The sequence below is a fragment of the Erigeron canadensis genome, chromosome 3, assembly GCF_010389155.1.
Source record: "Erigeron canadensis isolate Cc75 chromosome 3, C_canadensis_v1, whole genome shotgun sequence".
NCBI classification, from domain to species: domain Eukaryota; kingdom Viridiplantae; phylum Streptophyta; class Magnoliopsida; order Asterales; family Asteraceae; genus Erigeron; species Erigeron canadensis.
Genome location: NC_057763.1, coordinates 4,655,539 through 4,679,492, shown reverse-complemented (window position 1 = coordinate 4,679,492; position 23,954 = coordinate 4,655,539). Strand labels below are relative to the sequence as shown.

General features: G+C 35.5%; 1 protein-coding gene and 1 long non-coding RNA gene across 3 annotated transcripts; one reads left to right on the top strand and one right to left on the bottom strand.

Annotated features, from left to right (window-relative positions):
- Positions 1 to 361: 361 nt before the first annotated feature.
- On the bottom strand, positions 362 to 21,114 carry LOC122593455 (protein KINESIN LIGHT CHAIN-RELATED 3). 2 transcript variants are annotated; one of them, XM_043765867.1, is made up of 17 exons: positions 20,864 to 21,101; positions 20,367 to 20,539; positions 20,171 to 20,275; positions 19,473 to 19,573; positions 19,098 to 19,176; positions 18,168 to 18,179; positions 18,006 to 18,071; positions 13,748 to 13,816; positions 13,611 to 13,667; positions 7,983 to 8,060; positions 7,483 to 7,583; positions 7,358 to 7,403; positions 6,714 to 6,838; positions 6,243 to 6,351; positions 1,751 to 1,813; positions 890 to 955; positions 362 to 823 (listed from the first exon to the last, which is right to left on the bottom strand). In XM_043765867.1, exons 1-17 carry the CDS (start codon positions 21,027 to 21,029, stop codon positions 623 to 625), a joined length of 1,617 nt encoding a protein of 538 aa, XP_043621802.1. In that variant the 5' UTR covers positions 21,030 to 21,101; the 3' UTR covers positions 362 to 622. The 2 variants fall into 2 exon arrangements, with proteins under 2 accessions (XP_043621802.1, XP_043621803.1); XM_043765868.1 differs by lacking the exons at positions 362 to 823; positions 890 to 955; positions 1,751 to 1,813 and adding an exon at positions 5,995 to 6,058 and having other exon boundaries at positions 6,202 to 6,351; positions 20,864 to 21,114.
- A 748-nt stretch (positions 21,115 to 21,862) lies between these two features.
- On the top strand, positions 21,863 to 23,650 carry LOC122590606. Its single transcript, XR_006322550.1, has 3 exons — positions 21,863 to 22,107; positions 22,945 to 22,998; positions 23,474 to 23,650. It is a non-coding gene; the product is annotated as an uncharacterized LOC122590606 (long non-coding RNA).
- Positions 23,651 to 23,954: the final 304 nt, after the last annotated feature.

Sequence of the window (23,954 nt, the reverse complement as noted above, 5' to 3'; positions counted from 1 at the left end):
GCATTCCAGAAAGAATATATATGCTTGTTAAGAAAGCAATTGCTATCAGGGGGTATTTGGAGACGAATAAGAGTGAGGTAATATTGAAACTAAGGTTGCTTTACCAATGACATCATTATTGAATCTCGCTACACAAGTTCGTCAAGTAGCTGCCCCCTGACTAGAAATAGTTTGTAACATGCTTCTTTCCAAAAAGTTCCTTGATAATTGTTGTCGGTTTTTACCTATATCTATGCTAGCTAACCGAATCCATCATATCATGTACTGTAATATGTTGCATTTATAGACACAAGTAATGCAATAGTTTGCCTTTCTTGTACCTTTTTATTGTATCCAATCAAAGCTACAAATCACCTTGAAATCGAGAACATAGTAACTGATATAGAATAACCAGGAAAGATGTCTTCCTCAAGAGTCGAAGACAAGGATTTTGTTTCCTGTCAAAGCCATTTCTTTCATTTTATCATCAAGGTTTTTACTTTTGACAATATTCATCTCATCAAGATATGACAACTTTACATGTGTTTGACTTTGAGCTTTAATCATGACATTGCTTGAAAATGTGTGATTTAGTATGACTAGCACAAGTAACTAACCAGATTTTTTCAGCTGGCATCTCAATTTAAGGCTTTTGACTGGAGGATACTGAAGAACCGCTTTCAACTCGCTTGATTTCGTTTAACACCTCTTGTAAAGTCGGCCGCTTCGACTGTGTCGAGCTATTACTTTTCAAGTTACTTAGTAAAGCATAAACATGCGTTAAACATGAGAGATACTCCCCCTTTATTTCAGCAAAATCAGATAACGACATCGGCTTTCCAAACTGAAAAAGGTATTCCAATTATAAGTCTATTTCTAGCCATTCGTACAAGGGTATAATCATGATTACCTGTCTATAAGCAGAAATGCAATCAAGAAGAGCATTCTCGGCCTTGGAGAGTCTTGCGTCCTTTTCCTGTTACCCAATTAAGGGAGGATATGTGATCGGATCAGAAACTTCGAGTTTATAACATGAAATTTCCAAGAACAGGACATTAAGGGGGTGTTTGTTATTGTGATTACAAAAAAGATTTTGCGTTTTCAAAATAGATTATGCGTATTCAAAACTGCGTTTTGAAAAAGCAGGTAGGTACATGCTTCTTCAAAACTGCGTTTTCATAGCAGATAATCACTTTTTCACACAAACATTTTTTTAGATTATTTGCGTTTTACGAACGTAATAATCAGATAATCACTTCAAAACGCATTCACAAACACCCTCTAATGCATTCACAAACACCCTCTAATGCAATCTTCTATAATGTATATATGTATCTACTTTCATGAAACCAATGGGATCCAAGTTGGTCACGATTTCTACCCGTTTAGTTAGATATGGGTTGATTTGGGTTTATTATTTACTCTCTAACAGGTTAAATGAATTGATCCGAAACCACTAGAATTGTATTCAGATGCTTACAACCTCCTAAATCTTTAATATAAAAACATTAGAGTATTATCTCAATTGTTTATTTGTATTACTTTTGTTGTTATTTTTTAATACATTTCAAGAAACCTGGCCACATTTGACTAGCGCATAATGAGGCTTTGGCCTGTTACCCAAAATTTGCCAGATAGACCATTTGCCACTATAAACCTAGAACAGTTGCAATCTATATATTTGTAAAAAGGAGTAACCAAATTCCCCTCGTATTAATACATAATGGAAAGTATCACATTCTGCATCATCTTAAAATATGGAAATACTTACAACAGAACCTCGTAAGTCGGCCTCTGTAACTTCCAGTTTGCTCAAAGCATTTAACGCTTGCAACTGCATAACATCAAGAACCAATATATATACATTTCACCTCTAGCTTACATAGTTATTATAGTAATATATGTATCACGTAGATGAATGTCACAGCAGGGAATATTGGATAATAATCTATTAATCCATGTGTGTCAAATAGTTACGTATATAAGTTAAGGGGTTTAATGTGTCAGAAATAAAGTCTACAACCGAATGGTAGTTATATGTCAGTTAGGCAGTTTAGTTTCTAAAGGGATGCGTCTTTTAGAACAGGTACGTTAGTTATAAGTTTGGTGTCGGTTTGAACAGTCATGCTTGTTGGTATGTACAGGTTCGAAAACTATATATATACATGTAAACCTATGTTGTGAAATAAGAAGAATAGTTTTAGTTCTATTCTGTGTTCGTGAGTGAGAGGGACGAGGGACCAACAGTGGCATCAGAGCCAAGGTCATTCGAACCAAAGACAGAGACCAGCGATTCAAGATTGATCGCTTAGAGAAGAGAGACAGAGAAGAGAACCGATTTGATACAGGGAATCAATCGAGAGAAAAGTGATCAAGAGTAAACCGATCGAAAGAAAACCAGAGAAGAAAATTGATTCAGGGGAATCAAATAAAGAAAGAAACGACTTGTTCAAGTGAAGATCGAATTAAGAAAAGATAAAGAGAAATGTACCAGATATTCGAAGAAGAAGAAGAAGAAACCGTCGCCGCCATCGTGTGTTGCCGGAGAAGAAAGAGTAACCGTCATTGAAACCGATTAACCACCACCACCGGAGAAAAAAGGAAAAAGAAACCAACACCGCTGTGTGATTGAAACAAAATCCATAGCACCACTCGATTAAAAGAAAGCCAGAAGAAAGAAAAAGGGGCGATTGGATTGAACCCTAATTTACGTGTTAAAGAAAGAAGGAAGAACCAGAAGCAGCGTGATTTTTGGGAAAAGGAAAAGGAACGGCCATATATCAAGAAAAAAGAGGGTCGTTGTTTTTATTGGAATTAAAAGGAAAGGGCCATCTATTTTGATAAAGCCCACAAGAAAAGAAGTAGAAGCCCACGAAAAAAAAGGGAAAGCCCAAGTAAGAGGTTCTATCATTCTTATAAATACTTGTGATTTATTTATTTTGTTGTTAGAAGAATCGATAAGAAAAGTTAGATAAGAAAAGTTTAGAATCTGATTATTATTTGAGGTTAGACGGAAAGTTAAGTTCGACTATTGTTAGAAATTTATTAGTTTTAGAAGAAAACCAAATCGAAAGGATATGACGGGAGATAAAAATGGAAACAACAATCATGTTGTTGCCATACCATTATCATCCTATCAATGTCCAATTTTAAACAATACGAACTATACGTTATGGGCCATAAGAATGAAGAAGATACTTGTGGCAAATGGAATATGGGATATAGTAGAAGGAACGGGTACATCAAAAGTGATCGATATAAAGAAAGATAGTTCTGCATCTGCGTATCTATTTCAAGGATTGTCAGAAGATCTACAAATGCAAATTGCGGGATGTGAAACGGCAAAAGAAATTTGGGACTCATTAAAGGCCAGATTTGTTGGGACAGAAGATGTTCAACAAGCGCACTAACAACAATTGAAGTCAGAATTTGAGAGACTCGTTATGAAAGAAGATGAATCAATAGATTCATTTGCCGGAAAGATGATGAGTATCATTGCTGCTACATGTGGATTGACATTTGATGAACAAACGAAAGTACGAAAAATACTCAACGCAGTGCCAGATAAGTTTATACCAATAGTAGCAACCATTGAAATGGTTGTTGATTTTAAGGAAGCGAAATTGGAGGAGGTTATTGGGAAACTTAAGACTTACGAAAAAAGGCTTACGTTTAGAAAAGAAAGTGGAGAAGATAATAGTGAGAAATTGTTGTTCACACGCCAAGGGAATGGCAGAAATTATGAATGCAACTATAGGAATAATAGACGAGGAGCTGGTAATCAAACAAGAGGAAGAGGCCAAGGAAAATTCATGAGAGATAATAGAAATGAAGATAGTTTCGATCGATGGAAGAAAAGCCCTGGAGATCAAAACCATCCAAGAAGACAACTTAAAGACGTACAATGTTACAATTGTCAAGATTTTGGACACTTTGCTGCAAATTGTCCAAAACCAAACCATAGAGAAGAAAAAGCAAATCCTGTGTTTGAAGATGACGAAACAGCGCTATTGATGGTTACTAATAAGGATGAAGAGGATACAACATCCTTGAAAGAAAAGAAGAGAAGAAATGGAATTCTCATTAGGGAAGATGAAATTCCAAAAGGAAAGTTAGATGAAATGAGGTCAGAGATAGAAAGTGACTTGAGAAGTAAACTAGAGTTTTGGAAGTTTGAAATGCTTCAAGACTTTGAGATGGAGAAACAAGAATTTGAGAAGAAAATGAAAGATAGAGAGATAGCATTTGAGAAACAAATGCAAAAGGAGTTTGAGAACCTGAAGAAGTTAAGAGATTGCACAAGAAAAGAGATAAAAGAGTTATAGACAAAAAGAGAAACGTTTGAGAAAGAGAACCATGGAGTTTTTTCGGATAAGAAACTCCTAGAAGAAGAACCAAGAACTAACAATGGCGAATGCAAGAAGCATCAAGAGATGCCATCAAGATTTCAAAAGGAAAGGAAGAATGAGAAAGACATCTAGACAAGAAACAAGAAAGTTGAATACGAAGATCGTAATACAAGAAACAAATTGTTGGAGATTCAAAATAATGGAAGATACCGACAAAGTTAACAACGATGATCAAGATGAGATTGAAGACAAGAACATAAGAAGCCAAATCGAGGGAGAAGTTCAAGACATAGTTTGTGTTAAAGATCAAGACAAAGAAAATGGAAACAAACCAAAGTTCAAGGATAAAGACAATGAAGCTCTTGAAGAAGTAAAGGCATGGATTAATAAATTAGGGGGGAGTATTGGATAATAATCTATTAATCCATGTGTGTCAAATAGTTACGTATATAAGTTAAGGGGTTTAATGTGTCAGAAATAAAGTCTACAACCGAATGGTGGTTATATGTCGGTTAGGCAGTTTAGTTTTTGAAGGGATGCGGTTTTTAGAATAGGTACGTTAGTTATAAGTTTGGTGTCGGTTTGAACAGTCATGCCTGTTGGTATGTACAGGTTCGAAAACTATATATATACATGCAAACCTATGTTGTGAAATAAGAAGAATAGTTTTAGTTCTGTTCTGTGTTCGTGAGTGAGAGGGACGAGGGACCAACAGGAAAAGTATGCCAAAACAAAACCTACTAAACCTACTAACTGAATCATTTTGGGACTAATACTACTAAATAACCTAAAGTTGGAACATAGATATCTATCGTCCCCAACTATCCAACACCTATTGAGAATATTGCAGAAAATTGCAGCAATTAAGTAATTTTAACTTTCTTTACTTCAATCACATGGCATAGTTATTAAGTTGAACGCCAAAATTATCACTCTGGGGATGCATTTACAAATAAGCTATAACAAAGATATGCACATGTCAAAGATGACATATGAGTTTGCTTCTTATGGAAACACCTCAATCTCGGCCATAGCAAATAGTTTTATTTGTTGGTTCAAGGAGAGCACCTAACACATACTAGTTGTTCTTTCAGATTATACATTTCCAAACCATCAAGTGGCACCAACAAATGCATGCAAACTTATGATTATGTAGAGCGATAAGTGTGAGTCACTAAAACATTCAAATTAATTTACTGTCTACAGCCAACGGCTAAAGGTTCTGAATGTGTATCATATCTTACAGAGATTTCCTCTCCTGCTTCCCCAATTCCTAAATTCAGTAGCACATAAAGCATCTATGCTGCAATTTAATCATATTATCATGAAGGCTGATGGAGCTGAAAATAGAAAAGAATGCATGCTAAGAGAGTAAACAAATAATGAAACCCATTTCACCAAAATCGACATTTTATTGTTGCTGTAAAAGTTAAAAAACTAAAAAAGAGTCCAAAAGGGTCACATTTTTTAGGAGGTGGTTTATTTACATCTCAAACAGTGTATATTGCTTTAATTTTTCATAATGGTTGTTTTATAATGGTTTACATGCAGACAGGCAAAGATATTTAGCCACAAGAAATATAAGAGTTCACATAGAAATTTAAGAGTAACTTTGTGTTAGATGTCAACAAACTCATATACAACTAAGACCACCAATCTTATCATTCAAATACAGCTTTAACATCAAAACTCACAAGTGAATTGAAGACCTTAGAAGCAACGTTTATGACCAACGGAATCAAATTATTAGACAAAGTAGTGTGGCACTTAACAAACTCATATACAACTAAGACCACCAATCTTATCATTCAAATACAGCTTTAACATCAAAACTCACAAGTGAATTGAAGACCTTAGAAGCAACGTTTATGACCAACGGAATCAAATTATTAGACAAAGTAGTGTGGCACTGACCAGTATAAGCAAAGCTGTGCGCTGAGTGTGCTTATCTGTTCTGCCTACTTCATAAGAGTTACGGGTTACTCCTTGTTTACTAAACTTATCCAACGTCTGTTGAGCAATCCTGTCAAAGAATACATTGTCATTTTAAAAAATAGAAACCTTCTTGATATAATACAGAGAAATATAGAAGAATCTATTAACGTTTAACGTAACATGTCCAGGCAAGCAAACAGTTCTAACTTCTAATAAAGGCACACAAACTACATATATACTAGAAATATTTCAGCATTGATGTTTATAGACATTTATCAAATGAAAAGCTAAAAAATGTCAATTAAGACTGCATGGAGTTATTAGTGAACTAATTCACAAAAGAAATTGAAGCAACCTAGAATCTAATGCAACGTCAAGTCGTCAAGTGGAAAAAAATGTAGAGGATGACACATCCAGACTGAATAGTTGTATTCAAGTAGAAACTGAAACCTTATTGCATTGCCTAAATGATCTCTTGCATTGTCAATTAATATGGCTGCTTCCGAAATATCCCCACTTGTTTTTTTGTATAGGAGACACTCCACCCTAGCCATGTGAAGCATGTTGGCAGCTATCTGACACGAATAAAAGAACATTATTTTTAATATTTATTGCAAATAAATTCTGACATTGCTATAATTAGGTATATATCGAACTTGTCAGATTTATTTATCATAGTTTAGCACTGAAATAGCGTTAGATGCAAGAAAAGCAAGAAGTCAGATATAAAGCAGTTAAGACAAAAGTATAGCTTTGAGCATGACAAATAGAAAAGGGATTATTACCTGTGGATGTAACTAACTTTAACAAAATGTGTATGTTATGTAAAGATTTCGTAAAATATCTATGCAATGTAATGAACTTTCAAATTCTGGTCATTGGATGTACCCTGGTATATGTGGCAACCATATAAGTTGCCACGTGTAAGTTTTATCCAATAATCGGGATTTGAAAGTTTATTACATGACCGAGATATTTTACAAGATTTTTACATAACATAGACATTTGGTCATAGTTAGTTACATCCATAGGTAATAGTCCCAATAGAAAAACAACATTTGGTGACTTAAGGAGTAATAAAATATAGCAGAAACCTGAATATGATCTTGGGGAAGCAACTTTCTTCGTGAATCAAGACATCTACAGCATATATTAGTCAAAGCCTTAAACCATTTTTCACATCCATTACAATTAATATTAGAAAGTTAAGCAAGTAAACCTTTGTAGGAGTTCTTTTGCCTCCATCAAACTCCCTGATGACTTAAGAATAATCAATGCAAGGCTTTCAGCTGCAATCACAGTTTCCAAAGACTCCCATCCCTGACCAATCAAAAAATTTCTGATTATCTTTGCCAACACTAGTCAGATAGCAACACAAAGAAACAAGGTCACACCAACGACATGAGACTAATATTCCGACCTACAAACAGCTTCCAGGTATAAGGTTAGACATTTGGAAAGAAAAGCCGGTACCATAATGTTCATCAATCCCCTAACATTACAAGGTGGGAGTCGAGACACACCATAGTGCAAAACATTTTCAGATTCAAAACCAGAAACTTATATGATAACAGAATAGACAAAGTAGAGAAGCTAGATCCAAGAGCTCAAAAACAAAGCATATCATACCAGTCTCCACAAGACTAGCTCTTGAAGAAAACTGTATAAAATTAATGAGTCATCAATGATTTTCATGAATAGAAAAATCAATGTGCTAACCTTGGACATTTCCATTGTATGCAAGATTTTTCTCTGTATATTCAAAGCATCTGGGAATTTACCAACATTGATATAGATCTGCAAGGATTTGATAAATCAGAACACTTGAAACCACTGTGTAGGCAATATAAATGTGATATAGCAAAGGGTGGTCAATGAAATCAGGGACAAAATAGGACAATGTTGCAAAAGACTTGGAAGAGCTAACAGTAATTCAGATAGACTCTAACATCATAGATAAACAAGATTATATCCATGTGTCATGTTTGATTTATGCATTAGGCACTTGAATAGTTGTAACTAATTATACTTGAAATGCAGGGTCAATTTTGTTTGTCGAGTAACTGGTCACTTATCTAAAGCATTTACGATTTCTATCAATATATTAAAGCATTTGAAGATTTTTGGCCTAAATATAAAAAGCATTTACGATCTCTACGATCATTGATAGCACATCTAGTCAAACTTGGTCAAAGGCGGCCAAAGTCGGTAGCAAAATCATTTAATTTACACCAAAAGGTTGTTGGGTTTCTGAAGGCCTTGGACCATCTACAATAAGGATATCCATTGGAGATTTGTGGTGACATGGAGGGTGTTTGTGGGAAGAGTTTTGATGTGGGTGGTGACATGGAGGATGTCCATCCTTGGTTGTTTGTAGGGAAGGATGGAGAAGGATGAAGAGAGATGAAGGTAGAAGACAAAAGTTACTTCGGAAATTATTTGGTTGTTTGTAATAAGAATGTATATATTATTATTGTGGGTAAAAGGTGTTTGTGGGAAGGATGGATGAAAAGCTGACGTGACATGCTGATTAGGATGTTTGTTAGAAGGACATCCTAAACTGATGCGGATATCCTTACGGGCTTTGGGCTTTTTAAAAGCCTTTGGCTGCTAATGGGAACATACTCTCATGCCAACGACTCTTAGAAGCATTTTTCTCAACACATAAAGAGTTCGAAGTTAGTGTCACATTTGCTTAGAAAGTTCGGAATTCCGAATATTCAAAATAGCAAAGTTTAATATTTAAAGTTGAAATGAATGTGTTCATACAAAAAGATAAGTTTTTAACCCGGATATTCCAAGTTTTTAAAACATTATTGAGGTCTTTTGAAAAAATTCGATTCTTCATTGTTCCATTCTCGAATTTGCGCCCATAGTGTTCATCTTAAAACTCCACAACAAATATTACTTAACTCATAGAAGCATCTGTATTATTTTTTTACAGCAGTGTCGGCACCTGAAAAAATGTAAATATCCTTCATTTTTTACTTGTTTTCTAAAGTAAATATCCTCAAAAAGTAAATATCGGTCTGCAAAGCCTATCTTGTTAGGAACTCAGGTCTGATTAAACACACACACACAACTGAAATTCTGGAACTTAAACAGAAAGTAAAGAACACGAAGATTTAACGTGGTATCTCACACTAAACTGTGTGAACTAATCCACGGGGGGAAAGAGGTTTTCTTATTGATTTTCCACACAAATACATGTACAAGAGATAAGAGATATATATAGGCTACAATTAGGGTTGCTAAACTTGCTCCCCAAGTCTGCTCAAAACAGAACCGGGCCTGCTGCCCTGATTAAGTAAGGCCTGCTGCCTTTAGATTATTCTGGAAGTCTAGAACTTAATAGCCTTTAGTGGGCCTAAGACAACATAACGCCAACAATCTCCCACTTGGTGTCTTCGGACCTCGAATTGCACCATCTTCAATCTCTTCTCTACATCAGTATTAAGAACTAAATCTTGTTCTTCAATGCGTCCTATTTACCCCTAGCCTCGTCTTCAGGTAACCTGAAGGCCCGTTAAATCTTCCACTGAGTTTCAACCCATCAATCACGGCAATCTCTACCCCTAACTCGTTCTCTGTCTCTACCGGCTCCCACTCAAACGAACTGCCGGATCGAGAAATCCGGAGAACAAACACTCTCCTTTAAAGCAGATAATAAACTGGAGAGACATTAACAGCTGGAATAATACTAGCTCACTTAACCCACTGTCTGGAAGCTATGACTGAAGCACAACATCCATGCTCCCACTGTCAACAAAATCCTTGACTGGTTTCTCTGAACCTTTCCTAGCACGTTCAACCTGAATCTGGCCTGTAGCTCTGGGTTTACCAACTGCAAAGCAAACCTTCTTCTGCCCACGAGATTCTGTGAACTGAATTTTGTTTTTCTTCTGAACTGGGATGGTCACTCCCTCAGATGATAAACTGACCAAATAACGCGAACCTCATTTCATAGCTCAAGTCACAACTAGAATTCCCTTGATGACTCTCTACTGCCTGTTCCTGAACTTACCTCATACCATGTTCATCCAATTGCCGGACAGAACCAACTGTCCAGACATGGAGTAACCAGGACTTTCAAAGTCCATAATCCGGCTGGAGTCTTCAAATCTATGTCAACCATGCCTCACACATCAAGAAATTCATGTTCGTCGGTCTTGCCATTTCAAAATCCCCAACTTTCATATTCCGCAGTGCTTCACTGCTGTGGGTAGCATTAAATGAAGCACTGAAATCCACGACCCAAGAATTCATACTACTCTCTACTCTGCAATCAGCGCCTAGCGCCTCGTCTAAGTTGTAGTCTTCTGTAGTGTTCAGTTCTTTATTATTTTCTGGACATTGATTTTCTAAAATGTCCCACCTCTTCTGATTATGCTTGTTCAAAGAAATATCTCCATTGACCTGAAAACGAGCCACCTGCTTCTAACATTTTCTTTCACCTTGCTAAACGAGACGAATCCAAAGCCACCTACTTTAACGAATCCTTATTGCCTATTTTTCATGTAACACAACGGTCTCCTTATATCATGAACAAGCCAATCAAGGCCCGCAAAGAACTCAAAAAAGTATCAAAATGCAGTTATATAAGCTATCACTTTTTCAATTCAAGATCAACTCTTCGAAGGGTTTAGTGAGAGTATCAAAATGCAGTTATATAAGCTATCACTTTTGCAATTCAAGATCATCTCATCGAAGGGTTTAGTGAGAGTATCAAAATGCTGTTATATAAGCTAGAAGTTTTTCAATTCAAGATCAACTCATCGAAGGGTCTAGTGAGAGTATCAAAATGTTGTTATATAAGCATCGACTTGAGAATAGTGAGAAAGCCTGGAAAAGACCCAACAGGCATACAAACTCAAGTTTCCGAATTAGCTTTAGAGATTGAGCAAGTGTAAAAAGTATAGAGTGATCTGGTTTACGCGGCTTTTAGGTTATGTCTACTAGAATAACAACCCGTAGTCTAGTTGAAACCCTCTTTTACAAGATTACAGACTAAAATGACTCGCTTTCTTTCTGAATCTGCTTTCTCTATTGATATATAAGAGTCTCGACTTGAGCGCTTCCTCGAAATAAAACGGCGAAGGAACGCCTTCTCTCTCGTGCTAACATAGCACACCATGCTGAAAATTTTGATCTGATCTTCACTACCCAGAAATTCTTTCTCAACAACCACCAACCAAATTATAAAAAAAACAACTGACCCTCCTGCTTCTGTCCCTTTCTTTTTTCTAGCTAAGCATGACCTAGTTCAAAGCCTCCTGTCCGCTTCTTCAGCTCTGGTTGGAATAACTTATGCCTCAAGAACAAGCTGTCTTGCTTTTCTGTTCTTATACTAGGCACAAAAGAAAGAATAAAACTTGGTTTGAAGATACCTGATCAAAACAGTCCCTCAAAAACAGCCCTGAAACAGCTCTTGCCGTCTCAAAGAGACTTGAAACAACCCCTGCTGTGAGCAATCTCTGTTTTTCTGCTGTTATACACACTCCAGGAACAGCCCCTGCTGTCCCAAAAACCAGTTCTTCCTCCTGTTAATTCACCGACCCCCAAAAAACCCCAATCTGCCAAATCAAGCCCTAATATGCCTAACTGAACCTTGATGTACCAAAGTCAGACCCTGAACTGCCCAAAAGATTATCGCCGGAACCCTAAACTGCCCAATTCAGACCTAAATCTGCCTAAATCAGAGACCTGATTCTCACAAAAGCAGAGACCTAATACTGAAATCAGTTTTGCCCGATCTCTAATCGGTGGCTGTGGTGTAATCTGGTTGCGGCTGATGTGGTAAATGGTATTGGCCGGAGCCCTAATCTGGGTGACGGATTTGTGTGATCTGTGTGAATCAGAACCTTGGAAGCCGTTAACCTTGGCTCTGATACCACTTGTTAGGAACTCAGGTCTGATTAAACACACACACAACTAAAATTCTGGAACTTAAACAGAAAGTAAAGAACACGAAGATTTAATGTGGTATCTCACACTAAACTGTGTGAACTAATCCACAGGGGAAAGAGGTTTTCTTATTGATTTTCCACACAAATACATGTACAAGAGATAAGAGATATATATAGGCTACAATTAGGGTTGCTAAACTTGCTCCCCAAGTCTGCTCAAAACAGAACCGGGCCTGCTGCCCTGATTAAAGGCCTGCTGCCTTTAGATTATTCTGGAAGTCTAGAACTTAATAGCCTTTAGTGGGCCTAAGACAACATAACGCCAACATATCTTGTTTCCTAAAGGTTCGGAAAACTCCTGGTTGTTATGCAAGCAGTCAAAAACCAGGGTAAACCCTCATCAAAAGCAATTTTCTACATGGTATCTCAAGTAACAGGTTATGCTCCAGATTTTGGATTTGATTCTAGGACTCTATACACTGGGACATAACTCCTATGCGGTCAACATGGAGTCAACCATACATTTGATTTTGGGAATTTGGGATTTGCATGAGGAGTTTGCTTTAAGAACCTCATTTTCTTCACGACTTGCTCCTAGAGAGTTTACCAGCATGTGTGTTAGCGCACACAATAATGAGAAAATAACAAGAATGAAGAAAAAGGGAGATTTAACGTGGTATCTCACACTGAGCTATGTAAACGGATCCGGGGGGTGGGGGCGGGCGGCAAAGATGTTTTCCTATTGATTTTACACAATACATGTACAAGAGACAAGAGAATATATATTATATAGGCTACAATTAGGGTTTAGCTAAACTTGGTCTCCAAGTAACCTAACAAAAACAGGGGCCTAACTTAGATTAAGGGGCCGGTTTACATATCCTATGTAATAAGATCTGCTGCCTTAATACTTCTTCTGCCTTCTGCAGCCTTAGTGGGCCAAATGACAACATCTCGCAAACGATATGATCTCATGTTGTTACTTTTCTTTCGGGTACAGAGCGAAGGATTCATTAACATAATTTTCTAATCCTTCTACTGGTGTATGGTTGCTAAAAGTCACAATCTTTAGATATTCTTTAAGAGAAGTGTAGAAAGAGTCTGGTCCAGGAATCCTTTGATAGCATCTGGTAATGATAACTAGTGTGGATATTTTGACACCCGTTATCTAAAGATGAGAAAGACCTTCTTAACAAGTTAGAATGTTTTTTGTGGCACCAATAAATTAAAATAATCAGTCCACCAGCATGGCCTCCTCAAATAAATATTTTTCTTAATCTAGATTAACATCTTTGTTGCATAAGGTGAGTAAAAGTGTTTTGGCCACCTTCATCCACTATCCAGACACCGATTCTATATAATTGTGCTCATTTTTAACCATATATCATCATATAAGAAGGTTTAATGCTTTACTATATAAACAAGTAACGTAAAGCAGAACCTGGACGAGGTACTGTAGTCTCCTCATGCATAAGAGAGATTCGGCTTGCCCACCTTCCTATATAGTTAAACAAAAATCAGAATGACACATAGAAATCCAGCAAATAGATAGAAGTTAATGTACAAAAAAAAATGCACCTCAATTATCCGAATAGAATCCTTTATAAGGACTTCTGCGTCCTTCGCATTTCCTTTAAGGTATAGTACCTACAAATAAAGATTAAGCATCTTACTGAGTGAAGATCAAGACTCTGGGAAAAGACTAGAAACATACATATCTAAAAAACCTTGGATAGAAGCATAACTCATTTCCGTATATAACTTAAGTTGGGTTTGAAGGCTTGCTGGCCAGAAGGCCCGATCTATTAAGGAGGCCTGTTTAGGTTTCCTTGGGGACCAAGTTATTTACCCTAGCTGTTCTCCTATATATACCTCTCATTGTAATTGTAATCTTATGATTTAAAGCTTAATAAAATAACCTAGTTGCAGCCGGCGGACTAGGCCCCCCCACTGGGGCCGAACCACGTTAAATTCTTGTGTCGTTTATCTATTTTATGGTTGTTATCTTCTTGTTTAATTGCTTCCGCTGTGCTACGGCTAAGGGCTGTTAGGTTTTATGTGATCAGTTTTTCGATTGTTGCTGCTGCTGTTCGAATTGTGATCTGCCTTTATTTAATTCGATTGGTGTTGCTGCTGTTCGAATCTGTTCTGCTGTTCACTGTCGTCTGCTTCTGGCCAGATCTGTTCCAGCTGTGCTACCAGCTGTTTGTTCGCGATTAAGGGACTGTTCTACCTCTTTGTTCGCTGCTGAACTGCTGCTGTTTCAGCTGTTGTTGCTGCTGTTATTAGCTGTTGTTGGCCGCTTCTTCCTGTAATCTGTTTTGGGTCTGGTTTGCAGCTGTTGTTGTTGCTGTTCCGCCACTGATTCATCATCAATCAGCCGCATGTTGTCGCTGCTGTTGCAGCCGTCACTGCTGCTGTCAGCCACCGGTTAGGAACTCTATTAGGGTTTCTGATTTGGGGTTTTGACGTTGATTTATCAATTGGAAGATGATAAAAGCATTGTTCAGTTTTTCTTGTTCGAGAGGTATTGGCTCCTGTTCTTGGCTTACCACTGTCACATTCTTGTTCGTCATTAATCAGGTGTTGAGGTACATGATTAGGGTGTGGTTTTTGCGGGTTGTTACTAAGTTTGTTGCTGTAATATTACCTTGATAGATTAGAATAGAAAAGAAAAGAAGACAGGTACCTTTGTTTGAAGTCAGTCCATTGAAACAAGGTATTAGGTTGATTAGGGTTAAGCCTTTGTTCAACCGGGTATATACGGGTGTTTTGGAATGGTTTGGATTATTGTTGGATGTGGTACTGGTTATTGAAGAAAATAGAGCAAACAGGTTTGGAGTGCTTGGAGTTTTTTGAGTATTCCTGTTCTGGGTTGCTAGTGTCGACACGACTGAAAAAAGTTAGTCAAGTCATGGAACTAACTCTTATTTTCTCTACGGTTGTTATTGATCGTTTGTTGTTAACTGGTCTGGAACTGTGGATGGCATTCCTTGTTCAGTTTTGACAGTGACTTGACTTTTGAGTGGATCTTTGTACCGGTATTAGGTGAAGGTTTTCGCTGGTTGAATACAAGAGGAGGTTCGTCTCATGAAGCCTGGTTTAGCGTGGTTTGGAATAACAGGGAAAGTGAGAGTGAGAGTTGTGCGTAGTTGACTTGTGGGATTGCATGAGGTGCTCAAGATTTTAGAGTCGTCCGGGGTTGAAAAAATTCTGCTTATGAGAATGTATCTGGGTTGATGCATTGGGGCTCATTGGAAGGCAGTGAAGACTCTTGTTACAGATTCTGGTTTGCCTCATTCAATGTTACCCACTCTAGTAAAGCATTGGTGAATTTGTTGATTAGACTTTTGGAGTGTGCAGATTACTACGCTACTGGAAGAATTGAACCAACTTTTGGAGAAAAGTCTTGGCTCGCGGATTCGAGAGTTATACGAGTCTGGTTCGTAGAAGAGGACTCTGGGACTTTCAGGTAATCTGTTTGAGCGTATTCGGAGGTTTGAACTTGGACGGGATTTTGTAACAGTGTGAGCACGATGAGTGTTTTGACATTTGTTGAGATCGACGTTAGGTTCTGAAGACCAGGTTTCCGAATGAAATCTCTTATGCGATGCTACCGCTAGTGGAGAGTGTTGTTAATCTAGAGTCTCTGGAGCTGGTATTTTAAATCAGTAAGAGCCGGTTGAGATTGAGGACGAGTCATTGGTGGTCTTAGCCATGACTGGGTCAGTTTGATTGTATTGGAGCAGTTTAAAGTTTCAATAGGCCTTTCAGGCGATCGATGTAAAGGGCCGCTGCAACTAGGTACACTTTATGCATGGATTGAAGTTTGGTTGTTCTTGGGAGTTGGACCTATGAAGACTTATGTTCCTATCTGTTTTTATTGAAATCTTAGCTTGTTCATAGAGAACCGAAGACTTGGAAAAGTCTATTTTGAAGTTTTAGTTTGTTCTTGAAACCGGAGGCTTAGAGGATTTCTGTTATCGGAAGATTACTAGAGTTACTGTGTGACCGGGATATTGTTTGCTTGAATGACGGGCTAAAGTTTTTTGCAAGGCCTTCAAGTGGGAGATCGTTGGTTTGAAGGCTTGGGCCAGAAGAACTGGTCTATTAAGGAGGCCTATTTAGGTTTCCTTGGGGACCAAGTTATTTACCCTAGTTGTTCTCCTATATATAACTCTCATTGTAATTGTAATCTTATGGTTTAGAGTTTAATAAAATAACCTAGTTGCAGCCGGTGGACTAGGCCCCCTACTGGGCCGAAACACGTTAAATTCTTGTGTCATTTATCTATAATCGGGTTGTTATCTTCTTGTTTAATTGCTTCCGCTGTGCTACGGCTAAGGGTTGTTCCTAACAACTTATCCAAACTGGACACATATTACCAAGAAATACTTACAGAGATGATAGTTTTATCATAAAAGTAGAGTAGTAGTTGGAAATAACTAAGAGAATTATAAAGTTTGTTCGCCATAAAGAGACTTAAAGAGGAACTTTATCGGCCAAAGTATCATTGTTGATAAGTCATAAGACCCACATACTAAAATGCATGCGTCCATGAGACAATTAATTTCAGTATTTCACATGGTAAATTGCATAAAAAGGTATCAAACTTATGCTTATTTCTCAATTGAGGTACTTAACTCTTTTTTCACCATTTAAGGACTCAATTTTTATCTCCAAAAAAGGTTTTTTGAAGATTTTTGTGTAGAAAAGTCAAATAACTTCTTTAGAAAAAGTACCTTAAAAATATAATAGCAAGTTTAGCACCGAAAAGGAAGTATACTTTTCGAGGCCAACAACCTTGTATGGTGAAAAGATTAAAAATTGAGTCCTCATATGACGCATAAAAAGTTGAGAACCTAAACTAGGATATTGGTATACGTTCGATTCCTTTTTATGTCATTTACCAATTTCACAAAAGTTGATTACTAACCCGCCACCATGGTTGCAAATATCGGCCGATATATCGGTGATATATCGGATATCGGCCTTCAACTGATACGATATACGGGTTATCGGCTGAACTTATCGTTTCGGTCAAATGTCGGTCAATATCGGCCAATATCAGTCAAAAAAGTTGACTTTTTTTTTCTTTTTTTTTCTTTTTTTTTTTATTTTTATAAACCAAAAATAGGGTTTACGACTTTAAGTTCAAAAGGTATGTAAAATTTGCTTCATAACATAGTAATTAAGATTAAAGGTATGTAAAGTTATGTCAAATTGTATCTATTGTTAGTATATATATATATATATTTAGATGAATTCCTTAACAATTTAGGGTATCCGACATATCCGATATATCGCATATCGGGGGTCGGCCGATACGATACCGATATTTACAACCTTGCCCGCTACAGCCCATAGGATCGTAAAGGCCTCTTACTCCTAAGATATAAAAGGCATAACATGAGCACATGATAACACATAATTTTCCTAATAGCCAAAACGGATTAGTTTAGTCACTGATTACACTATTTAAATTTGAACTGTTCCTTTTAGACTGGATTTTTAGCTTTACTCGTTTTAACGGTTAAAGATTGAATAACATGTTATATCAGTTTTTGTAAGTAAATGGGTCAAATTACTACCTTAACTAGAATCATTGTGGCTTAGATCGAAGTAAAACATAGCTGGATTCAAATCTTAAGAAAATATGAGTATCTTTTCTTTAGTCCTCCACTCTAGTCAAGACTAAAACCACATTTGAGCACTACATACATAGACAAACAAAATAATGAGAGACTACCCCGCATATTTTAAAATCAAATAAATGATAAACAGAAGGAAAGTATAAGCAAGAAACCTACATGGCAAAGCAATGTCACAGTAGTACCTTTCCTAAATGATACATAGTCTCCGCATAGTCAGCATGACCCTCTCCCAAAGCTCGCCTCTTTATCTTTGTAAAAAAAAGATATTGTAATACATCAACTACTGGTACAAATAGAAAGAACAAAAGGGGAAAGATATTGTATATATCTGAATTAGATCATACCTTTAGAGCACGCTGCCATTTAGGAGATGGAAGGTAACAAAGATGCAAAGTCAGTAATAATACATTGCATTAATACATTAAGTTGAAAAATTAGCATCTGAAGCTAATAGCTCGCACAAATATTGTATCTTCGGTAGTATAAATTATAAAAGGAAGTTGAAGAGTAAATCATGCTATATCTTCGAGATGAACACCAACATTAAGTATCATCCAATTGCATATATAAAACAAAGCTTGTGAAGAGTAAATCATGTTATATCTTAGAAAGTATAATGGTCGATATGAGGTTAGGGATGCCAAATATTGCCATTTTAACATCCACTATATATGAATGCAAGAGTGATAATTACATACACATCTTTTGACGTATTTAGTATCTTCACAACCTACTCTTCTAACAAAAGGCATAAACCTGAGATAACTTTGACTTCTAAAGGCCCGTCATTTAGAGAAGTCTATTCATATATATTTACAAAGTTCGTATGTTTGTTAATAAATATAACAATGAAATGAGAGAATAACTTTAGGATTCCAAAACCAGCTAGATATAAAAGACGATCGAATATAAAAGAATATCACATATTAAGTTAACAAACTTACTAACTCTATCTATCATTAACATTGCACAACAGCATAAGCCAACAATTAGACAATAAAGGTAAGGTAACCATTAAGTTTTCTCTTGTTTCTTTAGTTAGCATTATCGAAAACAAAACCCATACCTTGTCAAAGATGACATGAGTTACCCTATTAAGTTTTTGGTCTTCCAATGGAAAAGATAAAAACTAAAAACAAATTGTCAATTATTCTAGTCCGTTAATATAGCAACTATAAAATCAATCCACCATGTTTTGGGTAGAAAAATAAATATATAACTAAATCAAAAATAGGTCAACCAAATTGGTTGACTATCAAGCTACGCATATATACCTCATAGCAAGTTAGGGCTTCATCTACTTTTTTTTGGACAAGATAAAACTGGCCAAGATTGTGTAGAGCAGCACCAACCCTACAATGAATACAGATTTTACAAACATCATAATATGCAACTTTGTAATTGACACCAGACCTAGTAGCTGAAACATCATGAAACTAGATGACAGATACTGCTTACGATAGAGGCTCAATTTAAATTACATGCTAATGACACTAATAGAGTTAATTACTAGCTCATTTATTCAAGATCCAAAACAAAACACATTCCATGAAATCAAATTGGCATCGCTAATTACTTTACTCCTTTGGAATCCAAAATAAGGTGCATATGTTCACAAAAGCTAGTTACATGAATAACGGATCATGTACCTTATGTCTTCGTCTCCATATGATGCCTCCAGAATACTTATTGCCTCCAAGTACAATGGTTCAGCTTTATCAAATGCCTTCTTGACTCTGTATAATTCAGCCTGCAAAACATACAGCATGCTCAGATAAAAATAAAAGTTTTGTGATATGTTGGGTTGCGTAAGAGAGGTTGTAATATGTATGAGAGTCGAATAAAGGATAGGTGTACATATAAATACTTGTACAGATATAATACCTAAATCTAAGAGTTTACATGAACATTAGTAAAGTTGTAACAATCATTTCCCTATTGCAAAACAACATTCTAAGTTAGCAACTAAGGACCATTTAATGATTTGAATCCAGCATCTACACCGAAGCAAGAAGATATGGAATCACAAATTATCTGGAAAGAGAGACTTCAACGGCAAAAAAAAGAGGCATGATAGCACTAATCATCCTACAACTTGCTTTCTTTCCAAGCCTACAGAACTGGTTGCATCAGTCTAACAAATAAGGAGCTATCGCTATACATCTTTGTTATCTAACAATATCCAACAATCAAGGAAATTTAACGTAAATCTCATGAAGTAAAAGGAATTCTAGACACAACTATAACGGCTATTATTTAATAGTATTAAACCTTATTGAAGCTAGTTTCTCAAACAACAATACAAGTAGATAGAAATCTTGTAGCCAAATAAATAAAAGAAACCCACAAGATTATTGCATGAAGAGGCAACATGCGGATCCCGTATCCCGAAACCTTGTTTAGCTTGTTCCAATGCACCCACAAACAAGCGCTCCGCATCCTCCAATTTGCCCTGTAACAAGAAAAAAGCGACGTAATAAAAAATAATACTCGAGTTGAAAATAAAGAAAGCAATGAGCTTGATAGATTAATCTGGCATTTGCCTGTAAAAACAGATCCCTTGCGTTGTCGGTGAAGACCCTCCACTTAGACGTATGTATGTTAGATACAACAGACGTCTCATCAAGTTTGCGAAAATCGGTCCCGTCTGAATCGGTTGATGATATATCTTCTTGAGCCAAGACAGGGGCGAAACTTAAGCAGCCGAGAAATAGTGCTGCGGCAACAATTTTCTCAAAAATTAAAAAACAATCCATTTATTTATACTAGTAGTAGTATGTTGAGAATTATATGTGATATACTTTCTTGTAATATTTATTTGAAATATTATGATTCAGTTTTTTTTTATTTGAAACTCCATATTTCTTATATAAATATGAATCCCCACATTGTACGGATACTAAGAATTGTATCTTGTACAAACTGATTGATTGATTGATATATATATATATGAACTAATGTATATATATATATATATATATAGGTTAATAATAAGGAAACATATATATATAAAAGTGAAAGTGAGTGGGGGGAAGGGAACCTGGAAGTAAGGGGAAAAGTGTAGAAGTAGATTTTTGAAAATGAAATCCAATTGTTGTTAATGGCGGCGGAGGGACAGAAGTTTTATTAATGATCGGAATCGGAAATGTTCTTCTGGTGGTTGTTGTTACCCTAGAAGCAGCAGCAATACGCCACGTCCTCCACATTTCAGTGAGTGTATTCGCTTCTCATGGAATGGAATAGTGAACCAAATACACTCATCACAATCAAATACCAGTCTGTGTTTTTTTATGAGAGATTTAGGGTATGTTATTGAGTTTTGTTTTAAAAGGAAAAGAAAAGATGGCAAAGGATTTTAAAAATATTTGGGTTATTGAGTTTTATTTAAGGGAAGAAGAGAAAAGAAGGGAACAGATTTGGAAGAAGAATTCTATAGAATTTGTTAAAGATATTTTCTTCCCACTTTTGGGATGATTTGGAAGGAAAGAAACTCCACCCCTTCTCTTCCATTCATCCCTCTTCTCTTCTTTCCACTTCCTTTACATATAAACTCGAGAACACAGCTTAGGGTCTTAACTTTTAGTTTGAACTTTTAAGTCTAAATAAATGGACTCGTTGTTTTCGACTCAACTTAAAATCTTATTTTTAGTTAACTTAAAAAAGGAAATAAGAACCGGAGAAGAGAGAGAAAGAAAGTTTTTTTTGAGGAAAACTTTTGAAGCAAAAAAACAACTATACTCCCTCTCCTAATTCTTTTCACTCTTTCCCTTTCCACACTTAAAAAAATCTTAAGAATGTATTTTATAAGTTTCCCCCCTCTTCTCCTTTCCTTTCCACCTCTAAATAAACTAAACAATACAATGTTGGACTTCTCTCTCCATAATAAAGCAAGGTTCTTTAAGACTAATTGCTTTTAAAAAATTGACAAGTGGCAGTCTCTCCCTTTCTTTAAAAAAAATTACGAGTAATTAAAAGAAGAGAAACAAATATATTAACGAGACAAACAAACAACCAAATTTATACATCAATGATAATCAAAAAAATCTTCTCTATATAAAAGATTGTTGTCCTTATACTTTCTTTTTTGTATTCAATATCCAACAATAAGATTAAAGTTTATGCATCAAATAACATCCAAAGTTCTTGTGGAGAGATTTGAAGATTAAGATTAAAGGGGAGATTGTCGGTTTCTTTTAACATATGTTTTTTTTCAGTTTCGATTTTTATGATGTGTTCCAGTTTGGCCGTATGAAATATCGTTGGATAAGCCTACTAAAAAATGAGGTATCTACAACTTTCAGTTTAGTGGTTTTAATAGGTATTTTTCCATTCATGGTTACTGATGATATATGATTTGTATAGATTGAAAACAAAGATTTGAATAGAGATATTTGTTTCATTGTTATTGATTTGAAATAACCCATCAGATAGATATTGGATTTGCATTATTTGTTTTTCTTATTGTTTTTCAATTCTTATTGAATTTATTTTTTTCAGTATCCTTTTCTCAGATATTTGATTAATCTTTCAGGTTTTTTTTTCTTAATCTGCTTTTTTGATGGGTTTATTTTAGTGTATTCATAAAAATCATTGTTTATTTACATTATAAGCATTTTCAAAGTTATGCCTATAATGTGTTTGATAATATGTTTGAATGAATAATATAATTCATATGAGTACTTTCTTTCACTTAATTGTGTCTTTGATGTGAACACATGATTGATTTCTATTCAGTAATTGCAGCTAGAAATAACATGGAACTATAAGTGTTTAGGTTGATTTTCTAATGTTAGTTGAAAAGTTAACAAACCGATATCTGACTGATGAAATATTGAAGTTCTAGAACTTGGAATATGAATGTATATCTTTTTGAATTTTCAATTATGTTTAGTAGCTAAAGTAATAATGTTCGATATAACGTTTCGTATGTGAAGAGTTGTAGGTTGTATGTAAGGAAGACTTATAGATGAAATTTCCTTGGTTCACATTTCATTTTCCTATTCTATCACACTGTTATTTCCCTAGACTTTGATATCCTAATGATTCTAGCTATTTCATATTATAGCATCTTCACCTTGCTTTTCTAAAACAATTGTAAACACCGATTTTGATTGTTTTTAGGTGGTGCAGGTTACATATTACTCTACCAGTTTTCAAGAGTTGTTGGAATTGCAGGTTACTTTTGAGGTTTCGTATGGCATCATTGATTTTGATTGAAGCTAACTTTTATAACGCGACAAACTGAGTGCTATTGTCTAAAAGCAACTGGCTATTATTGTGATTTGCCAAAGTTTCGAGAGGGCATATATAACAAACGATATAATATTTTCCATGGTCATTTTAAGGTGGTGAAAGTTATTAGTTTGGAAGTCAAAGACTTTTATTAACAATTCTTTATTTTGCTTAAGTTTAAAAAAGTGTATGTGCAGTGCATTTTTCTTCATTTTTTTTATCAACAATTCACAAAATGGATAATTAGGTGTGCATTCAGGTTAGAGATCACAAAATGAAGTTCTAATATACTAGTATAATTATATAGTTTATGTCCAGATTTGAATTGAAATGAGTCCAACTCAAATAATCTTTGATTTCTAAACTAATTAATATCTTTGACTTGTGCATGATGATGGGGAAATTGACACACCTACAGGAAGCAAAACTGGTGAACCTCACAAAGGTAGAAGAGCGTATGAACTTGCAATCAGTTCGTCTTGCTTGACTTAAAAGGGTTAAAGTGCTTGCTTGCTCGACTTATTAACGTGTTGTAATGATTTATTAGTTGGATAGTTTAGTTCAAATATGAAATTGTGGGACATAAAAGATTGTAATTGGTTTAAGTGTATTCAAACATAGAAATTTTTTTTATATTTTTCTAATCATGCCCGGGTGATCACCCGGGTTGATTAGCTAGTGGATTATAAAATTCAATAATATATATTTTTATAATTATAATTATATACAATTATATATTGTAAAAACATATTATTATATTTATATACTAGCTAATTAATTCGGGTTCAACCCGGGTATTCTAAACAAGTTTTGTAAATACATGTCTATTATCATAATAAAGCATAAAAAAAAAAATTGTAATGTAAAAATATCTATATTTTTAGTGGCAAGTTATCAAT

Coding starts and splice junctions, on each gene's coding strand:
- LOC122593455 (XM_043765867.1), bottom strand. CDS start 21,029: ATGTGGAGGACGTGGCGTATTGCTGCTGCTTCTAGGGTAACAACAACC. Junction 13,668..13,747: donor ATTCTATTCGGATAATTGAG/GTGCATTTTTTT, acceptor TTAACTATATAG/GAAGGTGGGCAAGCCGAATC. Junction 6,352..6,713: donor CATTTAGGCAATGCAATAAG/GTTTCAGTTTCT, acceptor ATTCTTTGACAG/GATTGCTCAACAGACGTTGG.